Raw genomic sequence first — 16,261 nt, forward strand, 5'->3', positions numbered from 1 at the left:
TGAATGGAATCAAGAAGCCTGAGAGAGGTTTTTGGGGCACCACCCCAGATGTGGGAACAATATTCCATGGCAGGGCGGATTTGCAATTTATACAGAGTGAGCAGCTGTTTGGAAGAAAAGTAACGCCGAGAGCGATAGAGAAAACCAAGTTTTTTAGATGCAGAGGAAGCAATATTTGTAATGTGCTTCTGCCAAGAGAGATTAGAAGTCAGGGTAATCCCTAAAAGAGATATATCATCTTGCCAAGAAATTGGAGTGTCACCAAAGATAAGCATAGGAGCAGAAGAATAAAATCGTTTTTGTGAGATATAAGACAAGACTGGGTTTTAGAAGGATTGAAATCAACTAAGTTGTCTTTGTCCCACTGGAGAATTACCTGAAGATCGACATTTAGGGAATTGGTAGCAGATTTTCGAGAAGTTGAAGCTGATTCAGCAGGGCAAGGTTTCTGAAAATGGAAAGTGGAATGCAATGTGCTATCATCAGCAAAGCTATGGATAGGATTTCCAGTCAGTGGAAGAAGGTCATTAATATACAAGAGGAAAAGAGTGTGGGAAAGAACCGAACCTTGGGGGACACCAGCATTAGTGGAGAAGTTAGAAGACAGAGAGCCATCTACCACCACCCTCAGTGAGCGATCAGAGAGAAAACTGGATAACCAATTACTAAAAATATTTGGCAAACCATAAGATGGAAGCTTGTTTAGAAGACCTTTATGCCAAACACGATTGAAAGCCTTTGAGATGTCAAGAGCAACTACTTGTGTTTCACCGAACCTTACCATTGAATTAGCCCATAAATGGGTAACATAAGCCAGAACATCACCAGTGGATCGACACTGACGGAATCCATACTGGCGATCGTTGATCAGATGGAAGGTTTCTAGGTAGTTTAATAGTTGGCAGTTAATTGATTTCTCCATTACTTTAGAAAGAGTAGAAGTAATTGCAATGGGACGATAATTGGATGGGAGGGATTTGTCACCCTTTTTAGGAACTGGCTGGATATGAGCAAATTTCCAAGCAGAAGGAAAAACACCTTTGGAATAAGAAAGTGAGAAAAGGCGGCAAAGAATAGGAGTAAGTTCAGGAGCACAGATTTTGAGAACAAGTAGAGAAATATCATCGGGGCCTGGAGCTTTCTTAGCATCAAGATTCGTCAAAATCCTTCTGACATCCTTTTGACGGAAGACCACAGGAGGCATTGATTGGAGTGTGTTGGGAATGGTGGGGGGTGTTTTACCAAGATCATTAATATATGAGTTGGAAGAAAAATGGGATGCTAGCAGGTCAGCTTTATCCTTGGCTGAAGTGACAACGGAACCATGTGGTTTGGACAGAGGTGGGAGCAGAGATGGGCAAAAGTTGCGGCCAATAGCTTTGGCAAGGGACAAGAATGTTTGGCTACCATTAGGGCAAGAAGCAAGTTTTCTACTCTTAGCCTGTTCAAACTCTAGTTTGGACTGATTAATAACTGCTTTACAATTGTTGCGAGCTTTGGTGTAGGCAGAAAATGAAACTGGAGAATTAGAAACAAGCCAATTACGATACCCAACATTCTTCTCTTGAACTGCCTTAGCACATTTGGTGGAAAACCAAGGTTTAGATAAAGGATGAGATTTTAAAGTGGAGTGTGCGATAAAGGATTCCATTCCTGCAAGAATAATTTCACTGACACGATCTGAGCAAACGTTGATATCAGAAGTTTTGAAACAGTAATCTGACCAAGGAAAAGAAGAAAATAAATCTCGCAGGTCATCCCATTTTGCATTCTTGTAATGCCAAACAACATGAGGTTGGGAATAGCCATGAGATAAAGGCTCCATTGGAGAAGAGACAATCATTAAATTCTGATCTGAAGTGCCTAAAGGACCTCTCACTTCGACTGTGTACTTAGAAGGGTTGTTTGTGAGAAAAATATCAAGCATGTTGGCTGTATGATTGTAGGTAAATGAACAATCTGTGCAAGGTCATTAGTAATTGCAAAAGCCTCAGAATCTTGACCAGCTGGGTCGGTGTGACTAGAAAATGGAAGCCAGCTGGAGTTGTGAACATTAAAATCACCAAGGAAAATTACCTCACTGTTAGGAAAGTTGGACTGGAGAAAGTCAAGTTGCAAAGAGAGGAAGTCAAAGAGCTCCAAATGATTAGTGGAGTTGGGAGAATGGTAGAGACAACAGATGAATTTTACACAATGAGGTAGAGAGATTTTAAGCCAGAGAAGATCAGAGAGAGTAGATTCCAAATTGCCAAGGCTCTGACAGGGAATATCAGAACGGACATATGCACAAGTACCACCTTTGAGGCGAAAGGAATCATACAGCAAATAATTTGGGCATCTGAGATGAGTAGTAGTTGAATCAACCGATAACCGAGATTCTGTCAGAAAAAGTACATGGGGTTTGGCAGACTGCAAGTGGAAATGGACATTGTTAAGATTAAAATTGAGACCACGTATATTTGTGAAATGAGTTAGAAAGTGCTTGGGAGTTTTAGATCTTTTGGGAGTTTTTGCAGATTAGTTTGACAATTCATGGTGTATTCAATAGTAAGAAAAAGTGGGTGGGACATGCTGTATGAAGTAATGAAATTTTTGGATATGGCATACACATGGTAAGAATATACCCAGATCCTTGACATAACGTGGCCTCGACAATGCTCCCCGCATACACACTACTGGGACTCCCTCCAGTCACTATCTGGCAGAGTAAAGGTAGCAAGATTATACACTAGCTGATCCGGAAGCCTCCTAGAGAATTACCAATAGGTTCGGTTCGTTGTACTAACTAGTGGCCAGCCTGCGAACATCATTTTAGAGCTGTACCCTCGAAATGTAAGGAATATTGGATCTCGCCACGGTGTTTCATCATAACCTCAAAATTCATCAATCATACTGCATGATGGAAGAGATAGGGAAAAATTAATGATATTACACTATTTATTCAAGTTAACTGTTATTGTTTGGGTTTTAGGCACATCAGCAACTTAGATCATATTGTTACATTGTGTATTATATCTTTATAAGTGTGTATTCACTGGCTTATTTGCACGTTGTGTTGACTGAAGCACCCAGAATAACTCATTGGGGATGGGGGGGACTCCTCCTGAGACTGACTGAGTACACAGCCTTCACTGAAGGTTACTTTAGAAACTCCTCCAGAGATGGGAATTAAACCCAAACCTTTACAAGTGAATGACAGGTGGTGAAGCCACTATACTGATCGTTGTTGATGGCCTGCAGTTCGTCTGAGTACATGTGAATTTTATATCAGTGCTGCAGTCCTTTCCTTTTTTTCTTTTTTTTTTATATTTTTAAAATTTATTTATATATATTTAATTTGAGTTCCTAACTTTCAAAAGCTTTGTCAATTGATTAATTGGTTCCTGTTCTTTGCCCTAATGCATTTTTATTTACATTTGCTTCAGTTTGTTCATGTAAAATTTTTATATGCCTAATTTGGAACATATGTATTAATTATCCTTTGTGTTCAAATATCCTGTGACTCCAAGAAATTTATTTGCTTTTTTAATGTTTTAGCATTAGCATTAGTAGCATTAGTAGAGGCATTAGTAGCATTAGTAGCATCAGCCAAAAAAAAAAAAAAAAACACTTCCACTTCACCCCTCTGTTCGTTCAAAATACCTGCCCAGCTGAGCCTTAAACTTATTTAGGCTATCAACTTCCACGACAGCAGATGGAAGTCTGTTCCACAAACCAACCACCCGCTGGCTAAAGGCAAATTTCCGCAAGTCTATCCTACATCTGTCTTTCCTCAATTTGAATTTATGCCCTCTCAGGTGATTATTCTGAGCAAGAGGAAGAATCCCATCAGCATTGAGCATGCTCAAACCATTCAAGGCTTTATACACCTCTATCAGATCACCTCGCTGGTGCCTAGTCTCCAGACACTGTAATTTGCAAAACTTAAGCCTTTCTTCGTAAGAGCACCCCTTTGTTCCATTCACTAATCTTGTTGCCCTTCTCTGTACTCGTTCCAGCAGCTCTACATCCTTCTTGAAATTTGGCACACTATAGCCTTAGATGCTGATGCGCCATAAAAATCCTAATAACCAACCAACCAACCAACCTTCTTGAAATGAGGCCTCCAGACCTGTATACAGTACTCTAGGTTTGGCCTGACCATTGCCTTATACAAGGGAATAATCACCTCCTTATCCCTGCTAGAAAAATTCCTATATATCATTGACAATACACCATGAACTACTCTTGCAGCCCGTCTGCACTGTTTTGTAGAGCATTCACGATTTACACATTTGTTTTAGTTTAAGCCAACTGTTTTCCTATGGTGGAGTTTTTTTTATATATATATATATATATATATATATATATATATAGAAAATTATTTTAATGTTATGTGCAAATCTTTAATTTAACTTATGCTAATAATTTAACTTATGCTAATAATGAAAATACCGTGTACCCTGGGAGCGATGTATGTTGAATAAAGGGGGGGAAGAACGGAAAAGAGTAACGTTATAAACAAAGTGCGAATTTTGAAAAATGTAAAATTTGAAAAGAACGAAAATAGAAATAGCAGATTATTGAAAAGAACGACCAAAGTAGAAATAGCATTGCAGTATCTTTCATAATTTCTGTGTCATCTTCAGAGGTCATCCACCTAAATTATGAAAAAGAACAGCAATACTCTTACTTCTGTTTCTGACATGTTCTGTATGTCAAAAAAAAAAAAAAAAAAAAACACGTGTACGCGGACACGTTGTAAAAAATAATTTAGAATATAAATTTTGAAAAAATAAAATACAAGTTAAGCAAAAATATTATTCCAAAGTATAACATACAGAACATGGATGACCTTACAGAAGTAAGTAACCCGCCAAAAAGAGAAGACAAAGGAAGCGAGTGTCCGATTGACAAGAATGACAAGAATGTCAATAACTTACCGCTACGTGACCGGTCGACAAAAAAGAAAGAGCCGGAGGCTAAACAGTGTATATATGTGAAGAAACGCTAGCGGCACCTAGCGTTAGACGAATTTTGGTGTATGTATATTTTGTAATTTACGTAAGCGGTGGAGCTACGCTAGGTTCAAGTTAAGTACATGATACTCAAACTTTCGGGATAGCAGAGAAATATAATTGCTTACAAAGTAGCAGTAGAGTAGCTAAACTTTGTTAAGGCGAAAAATTATGATTTGGTATAGTGAGAAAAATAGTACTCTGATATTGCTTTCGTTACACTAATCGCTCACAGAGTATAAAATGTAGAATTTAGTAAAGCAAAAAGATGATGAAATTAGGGATATAAAGTTGGGCTAGGGTAGTTCGGGGTTGCAAACCCGTTCCTATAGTTAGGACCCTGAACGACTGTCCGAGAGTAGGTGCACCATGTACTTAAGTCAGTTGTGTTAAAGTGTAAGATATATATAAGTTACAATTAACAAATAAATAGATAAATAAATCAAGATATAATCAAAATTAATTACAAGATAATTACAAGGTAATACACTATGTTAGACCAATCGGTGGGTACAAGTTTTCCAGACCGTAAGACACCAAAGAGGCCTAGTGTATTGTATTTACACTATTTACAAACTTGATGCGTATGGGAGTAATTATTAGTTATAAACTAATAATGCTGTTTATATTGATATCTATTAAGTTTTTGTGCCTTAATATGTTAAGGGCTTTATTGATATGATGACGTAGGTATTTAATAGGAAAAAGATTTCTGGTCAGTTTACTGTACAATGATCTGATGTTATCAATAACTGTTGTTTTGTCGCTGCATATCGTTGCAATTCTGATGCATTGTGCTAAGATAACGTTAGCATGTACCTGTTTGGAAATATTGGAATTCCATTGTGTATAGTTTACTATGCTAAAGTTGAAAGCTTCACGTTTGTTGTACAAATTGATGGAGGCTATACCATTTTTTATATTGATGTCTAGATCCAAAAATTGGGCTGCTGTGTCAGAATTGTTAGTTCTTTCTAGTACAAGTTCGCTAGGGTATAGATGTGCATAATCCTGGATGAAATTCGGGCAGTTAATTACTATGAGGTCATCTATATATCTAAATAGTATTAGTTCCTGTGGAAATGAGGTTTCTGACCAGTATAGATATAGGTTGGCTATTATGCATGAGGCTGGGCTGCCCATAGGTGTTCCATTGGTTTGGTGATATACTGTATCGCCATCATATATGAAATTATTGGAAATACATAAATTAAGTATGTTGTTCCAGTAATAGGTGTTGCAGGAAATAAAATTCTTATGTTTATCATATATATCTTTGAGTACCAATTTGAGATTGGTTTGATTGATACTGGTAAATAGGCTATGGAAATCAAAGGTTTGAATATTATTGACTGTATTACTTTGCAAAAATTTTAATACAGGTTGGTTGTTGCCTATGATTTTGCTGTTATGTATCTTATTCATCAGTGGTTGCAGTAGTCGTTCAAGTGTTTTTCCTGATTTGTGTACATAACTATTTTTGCATGAGGTTATGAATCTGAAGCCTGTTGGTTTTTTATGAAATTTAGGAATGAAGTAGATGTAAGGTAAGCTGTAATTATTTAAGTTGAGCTTTAGTTTTTTGTTGAAGGCCATTAGTTTTTTTGTAATGATATTACATGTACTGGAAATAGGTTTGTAGGTATTGCTTGAGTTAAGTTCATTAGTTAAAGTATATGTATAAAAATATTTGCAAATGAATGCAAAATTATTGGCTGCTTTATCTACCGGTGTGATTACGAAGTTTTTGTGAAAATCTAGCAGTTTTTGTTTTAATGCAGTCAAGTTATAGTATGTGCCCTGATAATATAAATTTGAACTCTGTAATGCATATTTATGTTTGAATAGGGCGAATGTATGGCTAATCCACATATGGTATGCTTCTATAGGCGTGTTATTTTTGTAGGCTAGATGGAAGCAGTAGTTTAACAGGTCTTGATATAGCTGCTTATTGAAGTTGGTTATGTTTATTTTGGTGGGCGGCCTGAATTTGAATCCTTGTGATAGTACATGTCTTAGCATTGGGTCCGTAACTATGTTTAGATTTCCTGTAATGATGTGTCCATAGTCTGGATCAATATATTGCTGCATGTTGGTTTGTTGACAAACGCAGTTATTGGTGTCTGTTATATGTGATGTTAAACTGGTAGCTATAGATTTGTAGTTGCAAGCTAATAATCCAAAGGGTTTATTATACTTATATCTTACTTTAATATGACTGGGACTAGTATTTGGAAGTAGATGATTATGCTGATTTACAATTTTACTGATATTTATGTTATCCATGATATGGTTGTTGAAGTTCAAAATAATAATAGAATCTTTATCATGTGTTGTCGAGCTTATGTTTTTAAGATTAAATTTACAAATATCATTTATTATATGAAAGAGATGTTTGGATTCGAATTTGAAAGTGCGTATGAATTTGTGCAATGCTTTCAGTATACTGTGTTTAGTACTGAAAAGTAAATTATGTATATCATTTACATTTATAATGTTCTTATCCCAGTTTTTAAGTGTGACTTCGAAATCACCTAAAATATTACTGTGTTTGTTGCTAGTATTTTTAGATTTATGAGTACGTTTGCGAGGGTTCCTATGGAACTTTATTATATTAAATTTGTCATATATACAACAATCTGCTAAGTTATTGGTAATAATTTTATGGTTGAATTTATTATTTAGACCATATGGGTATAATGTTTTTAATTTTAACATAAATATTTCCTCTTGTTTAGTTCTAATATTAGCGTTATTAATCTGTGCTAATATGGATATGTATATATTGTTGAAGTTGTGAGATTGAAAATGCATATATTCTATTTCTTGTTCTATATTGTTAATATTTCTTTTTAAGTAGTTATTGATGTCAGATCTATGCTGATTAATTCTTACGTGTAGCTTATTGCTGGTTTGTCCGACGTATTTTATATTACATGTTTTGCAGGTTATGAGGTATATAACATTACTAGTTTTACAAAAAGTAGGTTTTGATGCATCATTTGTAATATGTTGCGGGTGTATGCAGGGACAGGTTAAACAAAGTTTATTCTTGCAGGTGTTAAATTTAAGTATATGGATCCCATATTTATCTAAGTTAGAAGCATTATATGCTGATGTGCTCTGACTTGTGTGTGTTAAATGTGTATGTTCAGAGTTACATTCGTGTTTCGGAGTACAGTACAGAGCATGTGTACCCGGGGTCAAGTTTATCCTACTCTGCCCATGTAGTATTTTGTCCAAGTTACCTGATTCCATTCATATAAATTGCATAAAAATTACATTAAAATTAAAATTTTAAGTTACAATAATAATTAAAAGGACAACAAAATAAATAAAGTGTATGCGCAACCAGAAGTAAACTGTATTTTCAATATCGGGATAAGAAGGTGAATATATTGCAAGTGAAAATCGAGTAGAAATATAAAAAATGTAAGTGAAGGTGTATATAAGCTGTTCTAGGCGGCGTGAGCTCAACCTGGATAAAGCTTAGGATAATAATTATGAATAAAAATTAAAATTAAGTAAAGAAAGAAAATGGATTTGAATTTGAATAGAGATAAAATGGAATATCAATAATATGAATTATGGATCAGGGACACTGCAAGAGCAAAGGTACCCTACAACCATAATGTATATATAGAAAATTATTTTAATGTTATGTGCAAATCTTTAATTTAACTTATGCTAATAATGAAAATACCGTGTACCCTGGGAGCGATGTATGTTGAATAAAGGGGGGGAAGAACGGAAAAGAGTAACGTTATAAACAAAGTGCGAATTTTGAAAAATGTAAAATTTGAAAAGAACGAAAATAGAAATAGCAGATTATTGAAAAGAACGACCAAAGTAGAAATAGCATTGCAGTATCTTTCATAATTTCTGTGTCATCTTCAGAGGTCATCCACCTAAATTATGAAAAAGAACAGCAATACTCTTACTTCTGTTTCTGACATGTTCTGTATGTCAAAAAAAAAAAAAAAAAAAAAACACGAGTACGCGGACACGTTGTAAAAAATAATTTAGAATATAAATTATTATATTCTTATATATATTATATATATATATTCTTATAATTATTATATATATATATATATTTATATTCTAAATTATTTTTTACAACGTGTCCGCGTACACGTGTTTTTTTTTTTTTTTTTTTTTTTTTTTTTTGACATACAGAACATGTCAGAAACAGAAGTAAGAGTATTGCTGTTCTTTTTCATAATTTAGGTGGATGACCTCTGAAGATGACACAGAAATTATGAAAGATACTGCAATGCTATTTCTACTTTGGTCGTTCTTTTCAATAATCTGCTATTTCTATTTTCGTTCTTTTCAAATTTTACATTTTTCAAAATTCGCACTTTGTTTATAACGTTACTCTTTTCCGTTCTTCCCCCCCTTTATTCAACATACATCGCTCCCAGGGTACACGGTATTTTCATTATTAGCATAAGTTAAATTAAAGATTTGCACATAACATTAAAATAATTTTCTATATATACATTATGGTTGTAGGGTACCTTTGCTCTTGCAGTGTCCCTGATCCATAATTCATATTATTGATATTCCATTTTATCTCTATTCAAATTCAAATCCATTTTCTTTCTTTACTTAATTTTAATTTTTATTCATAATTATATATATATATATATATATATATATATATATATAAATTTTGTTGTAATTACCTTCAATAACATAAGTCCATTTGGTTTTAAGGAAATATGCAACTTTCAGGTTACATATATCATTAAAAGCCTTATTTTATATAAAAATCAATGTTTAAGTTCTAAAATATCACTGCATCCTTGTCATCCTTTTCTTTAATTTATAACACTAAAAATTGAATACACCTTAAGACTTCTTATAAAGATTTTATTATAGATTGCCACTCATTTCAGCAGTATGTCAGTCTCCCTTTGGATACTCTGACACACTCCATCCATCTGGATTGGCTTTCTACCAATAAGTGATAGACTGTAGTGGGTACAAGCCCCCCATTCCTCCTGCAGAACAGTGACCAGTTGAACTACTAGTGTGAAATATGTTGGTCTAGTCCTCACTTGACATTCCAGGTCATCCTGTGTGGTTCAAATCTGAACTTTGCACTGGCCATCACAACGTTTGTACATTCATGCATTAACCCTTCTTGAAAAACATTGGCAATATGACATACACCATTATCTTAATGAGATAAGCAAACCTCATCTCTTCTGAACTTCATTGTTGGCACCGCACTCTGTTAACAGATATTCTCCAGCCATTCTCCCCACCCATAGGGTGAATTGCAAGATTCGTCGCTCCATAGAACCAATTTCTACTGCTCTAAGGACCAGTTATGGCATTTCTTGCACCGTACAAGTCTTCTGGTTTTAGCTTATGCACTGCCACTCTCTCCCATGAATATCAAGGCTGTGTCATTCCATACACAGTGTTTGTACAGATCTCAACCCATGTTAGCACCTTAACTCTTGATTGATGTTTTACCACTCCAAGTGCACTCTGGTCATGCAGAATGGGCTTCCGTGGTCCTCCTGTGCATTGCTGAGTGGTGGTGCTACCATCACGCTTCCAGTGGTTGACTCTGGATGGTGTAGGCTGTCAGCAATTGCACAAATCTAGCATGTGACATCTAACAATAACACCCCTCTCAGTCTGAGTCACTTGTTTATCTGGAAGGTCCCATCTATTACAAAAATGGGTGGTTGGATAGTTTTGGATGCTGTATACATCTCCATTTGAAAATAAAGGAAACTGTGTGGTTTATAAAAGTGATTCAAAAAGTAGTGCTACTTTGTTTATACACAGTGCAAGTATTGCTCTGGGAGAGAGCACTAAAGAAGCATAGAAGTGTGACCTTGACATTCCCACCAACCCTCAGTTGGTCTTAAGTTGCTTTTTGTGTCATGTCTATGTCACCATCAGGAACCAAAGAATAGAACAACAGATCAATATTAAGTTTTGTTTAAAACTAAGAAAAGGTCCCACTGGAGTAAAATATTATGAACAGTTTATAGGGATAAGGCTCTGTCCTGAGTGCAAACATTTCAATTGTTTAAGTGTTTTGAAGAGGGCAGAGAAGATGTAGTGGATGACCTATGGTCCCCAATTTGTGGACAAAGTGCACAATTTACTAGCAAGTGACTGTCGATTAACACAGAATGTTAAATGTGAATAAGGAATCAATAAGGTCCATAATTACCACAGACTTAGAAATAAGAAAAATTTATAAAGAAATATGTCCATACTGTTTGCATGGTCAGAAAAAACTCAGATGATGGTAAACCTGGGTTCTTAAACAGCATTATTGTTGAGGACGAGAGCTGGTGTTGAAATTGAGATTGAAAGGATGCCAATTTGATAGTGTTTGTGACAGCACACACCTAAATACCATCACAGCAGATAAGTTTTTCAAGTCTACTCAAAGCTTGGTTGAATGCTGTAACAAGTGTATTTGGTCCATTGGGGACTATTTCCCAACGAAGGAGATGAAATAAGTTTTTCAAGTCTACTCAAAGCTTGGTTGAATGCTGTAACAAGTGTATTTGGTCCATTGGGGACTATTTCCCAACGAAGGAGATGAGTAAGAAAATATTTTCCTTATCCATATTTCACCTTATTCAAATTCAGTTGTTTCTTTACTTTATTGTATTGAAATGAATAATGAGTGATCAAAAAAGCAATGAATTCATTACTTATTTGCCACATTATGTAGTTAAAATGTGCAGTCATTGAAATGTATTTATTTTATTTCATTTTAGTAATTGAATATAATTTCCTGATTAAATATTGGGGAAATCATTCCTTATGCAAACCATATATTGCATCCCATTCATGTAATATTGAACATTAGGCAGGTTTTATTTTATATTTTCTCCTTGAAGAAAATCACCTGCTTTAAAAATCTTTTCTTTTGTTTTTCTTTTTTTTTAGATTCTTTATTGCTCTTAGCTAAGGACAAATTTGCCAAATTCTTTCTTTTAAAGATGCTAAAATATGGGTGAGTATCTTATTAATGGTGTTTGTATATAATCAGGCAAATTAACCAGTGAATTAAAATTTATTAACATTTCTCAGTGTGCCAATTTTTAATGATAATCATGATTTTGTAGCTAATGCTAAACCTTTATAAGAGGTCCTACTTCTAAATGTGTTCCATTAAAGAGAAGCTACTTTCTGTTCTAATTGGCATTCCTCTTGTAATCTCTGACATATTGATGCAGGGTCTTGATGAGTAACCAGGAATAAAAATTCTTATGTGTAGTAAAATGGGTTTTTTATTTCTAGCTAATTAAATGTTTGCAACTGATATCTACACTATATTACAAATACTGTTCTGCAATTTTTGTCAAACAGAAATGTGTATAGTTATACAAATTATTATACATAATATGACACAATAGATAAATTTAACATGAGTAAATATCATTGTGTTAATGTTCGGTTAGCTAGTGAGATATCTTGTTACTGCACTGCTCAAAAGAACAGTGTTAGGGTATATTTCATGCAACAATAATGAAAAATCCGAGTAAGATGCCAAACTATGTATATAGAGCCAACCTTGTTCAAAGCTAATGGAAACAATGTTCAGATAAATAATGATTCTTCAATAATTATGAAATAAAAAGACTAATATGCATTGTCTTAGGGCGCCTCCGTAGCCAGGTGGGAAGAAGCAGCAGTGCGTAACGCACGTTTCTTGATTAGACCGGGGTTCGATCCCGTCACCACCAAATACAGGGATGCGGAAAGATCAGGGAATGATCACCGCATATTCCTGGAGCAATATGGCCTTAGTTGCTAATGCTCCTAAAAACCAAATAACAACAAGCATTGTCTTAGAGAACAAAAGACTACTGATCAGTGATAAATATTTATTCATATCAAAATCATTCATAGTTTAATTGAAAAAAAGTAATCTTATTTGATATAAAATCCTGATTAAAAAACAGTTAAAACCTTTCCTAGATACAGTTGAAAAAAATTATAATAATCATTTGAAATTGCCAAATCTGAATAAAATTAATGGAGAAGGAAAAATTCACAATACAAAATCATGTTGCACAATATTGCCACCATGTGGCTTCAAAAATGCCTTTATTACCTTTGGACTCACAAATACAAATATTAACCAGCAGATTCTTAAACAGGAGTTATCCCCTTGCTACAATAAACCGAATTAGGGTACAAGCTAAGGATTGGATACAAAATACTACACCAACCAACAATAGTAATATCAAAAAATACTTTATTTCTGTCCCATATGTTGAACAGTGGCACAAACAACTTAACAGATTCTTTAAAGATACTGAATTTAAAATTGTGGCCAGGCCAATATGGAAATTACACACTGTACTGAACAATCGCTCAGTCCTTTCCTCGTTTGCAACAAAATTAATGACCTGGTATACAACATTGTTTGCGGTGATTGCAGCTCGTCTTACCAAGGTTCAACGCGCTTTCCTTTGAATATTCGTGTTAATCAACATGTGGCCTCAGTTCATGCTTCTCGTTCAGCAGCGTCAGAATTAGCCTTTCACGCCGTTAACGAAAAACATACTTTTTTATTCAACGAGGCCAAAATACTTAGTGTTCAACGTAATTATACATGACTATTAATTGCAGAAACTGTAGAAATTAAATTACACAAAAATTCTGTTAATGTTCATCAGCCATATCTGATTCTCCGATTCATGGGCTTTTAGGCGCATGCACGAAGACAAATAATCCCTATTTAAGTTTCATGCTCACCCCTATTCAGTAATTTTCATTCCTGTGATCACAACATGCAGTCAAAAAGCGTTGTCAGGTTCAGGAAGGAAAATCGTTTTGCAGTTTTTTCATTAAATTCTTTTAATTAATTTTCTTATTTTTAATTGCGTTAAATTGATTTTTAATTATTTGTTACTCTAATGTAAGTTTTTCGATCTTTTTGTTTTAATTTCTGGAGAGTATCATGTGGAAGTATGTACTATATTGAGGTAATCTTCTTATTATTTTACAAATATTGGTATCAATGTAGAACGTATTGAGCATTACAGCTCTGGTTCATACTATCTAATATAATATATATATATATATATATTTTTTTTTTTTTTTTTTTTTTTTCCCCCAATAATGATACTCGAGTTAAAGATTGGAAACCACTGTCTAGGATTTTAAATGGAGTTATAAAGTGTGGGGGCCACTCAAACATAAAAGTTTTATTTTTGAGTAAGCAGAGAAAGAAAAGTTGTCATTTTGTTAGTTAAATATTTATACAATAATTATTATATAATTTAATGTGGGTAATAATGCATTGCGTACTTTGTGACAGGGTTTTGTTGAGGTTCTAAAATTTTATTTATTTTTAGGACAAAAGAACAAAAAGACCATGTCATAAAATCATTTCAGGGACATGTGGTTGAATTTATGAGACACAAAGTAAGTATTTCATTACACTGATTAGACTTGGTATAAATGTTAGAAAAATATAAAAATAGCGAAATGCTTAAAGCGAAATGAAAAAATCTTATTCTATAACTTTATACATGTTAGAAAAATTAAAACAAGATGCCTGTTAAGTATGAAAATCATTCATAAAATAAATTAGTTGTCATAAAAAAAAAACAATCAATACCATTCTTTATATATATTAAGAAACCTTTATATATACAAGTTAGCTATGCGCAGATTGGTATATATGTAAACAGGTCATCTCTTCATTGTTGTGTGTATTGTTTTCTCATGATTATATAGAAAAATACTCTAGTGAATTACGAAGTTGACAACAAGGAAGTGTAGCCTGCGATCAGATTCCTTCCTGCCAGTAGCCAGAATTCAATTTTGTATTATTGTTATACTTGTGTATTGCTTGAATACTAATATTTATACCAAAGGAAATCTTTGTGATCAGACAGTATTTTACATTTGTGTCATTATCAAAACATTTTCTCAGTGTGTGTGTGTTTTTTTTTTTTTTTTATAAAATGCTATCTGCTTATTATATTAACTTATCACTAAGCATGTTTTTACCTAAAATCTACTACTTATAGTGCACCTATTTAGGTACATTCCCCCTCTTTTTTTTCTAAGTGATTTGAATTCACTTTGAATTACCCTCGTTAATTCAAAGTTCAAGGGACCAAAATACACCATTTTCAATTTCAACACACTCAAAGTATCCATACATGTTCAGAACATGTCAATGTCAGAACAAGACAAAATTTTAGTCATGTATTCTTATTAATGCTATGCAGAATTTTCATAATGTTTGTAATCCTTTAGGTTCACTGTGGTAGACATTCATGAATAGATGGTTAATGCCTTAATTTAGCGAATTTGTTGAGAAAGTAACAATTATGCTGTGGAGAAATTCAGTAAATTTCTTGCACTGGTTGACAGGAGTTGCTAAGAATATTTTCTTTTTTGCCATCATTCAACACTGTGTGAGAGCTGTATATTAAAACAGGCACCATGTTGTTTGTTATGGATACTTGTTCATATCTTTTCAAGAGAAGAGCGGGGGAGGGAGTGGGGAGGAGAGATAGAGAGAGTATCCGTGTTTTGAGATATTATTTGCTGCTTAATTACCTGTAAGCCAAGCAAAAAAGTGACATTTCTCTCTTTTTTTCACTATCACTTTCAGTAAACTTCATAACTAAGTGTGAACTGCTCTTGCCAGTTATACTTCATGAGCTAGTGACACCAGCTTGACATTACTTACTAATTCACACAGGTGCTCTATGGCCAGTCTCCATTTCTATATTTAGCTGGAGTAATATAGTACTGTTATGAAGTTCACCAAATGAATAGCAGTGCTAGAAGAGAGATGTTGTCTTTTTTTGCATTGATTACAAGTATCAAACAATAATAATATCTCAAAATATGGATACTCTCTCTTTAGAAGGTGTCTACAATTATACATAATAAACAAGAGTGCTTGTTTTATTGTACAGCTTGTATACATAAAACTGCAAGAGTATTATTGCGTGTGAGAAATTGAAAAAGATTTCATTTACTTAAGAAGAATATTTGGTTTTTTTTAAATCCTTCAATGTGAAAGTAGTTTTTTCTATGAAACACATTTGTTATCATTCTCTTTCAAATTTAGAACTCTCAAAAACACCCTTCGAGTTACCATATGTGTACATGTGATAACTTAGAGATGCATTGTACTTGCTTTGCAAAATCATTTGTTTTGTGTCATTAGCAATTAGTGTATTTTTTCTTCATGTTGTAAACAAAATGGATTGCATGTGCACCTGTAATAAGTTCCAGTT

The 16,261-nt window shown here is 34.0% G+C and overlaps 1 protein-coding gene across 1 annotated transcript in view; it reads left to right on the top strand.

The window, feature by feature from the left end:
* Nucleotides 1–16,261, top strand: part of peng (Pumilio and CPL domain-containing protein penguin) — an 88,484-nt gene that overhangs the window by 31,412 nt on the left and 40,811 nt on the right. The window contains exons 6-7 of the mRNA XM_090374801.1: nt 11,934–12,000; nt 14,354–14,423. Of these exons, the coding sequence (XP_090230927.1) occupies nt 11,934–12,000; nt 14,354–14,423 (137 nt within the window). The remainder of the gene's footprint in view (nt 1–11,933; nt 12,001–14,353; nt 14,424–16,261) is intronic.

This window comes from Mastigoproctus giganteus, chromosome 5, assembly GCF_048544385.1.
Source record: "Mastigoproctus giganteus isolate SK-2022 chromosome 5, ASM4854438v1, whole genome shotgun sequence".
NCBI lineage: Eukaryota > Metazoa > Arthropoda > Arachnida > Uropygi > Thelyphonidae > Mastigoproctus > Mastigoproctus giganteus.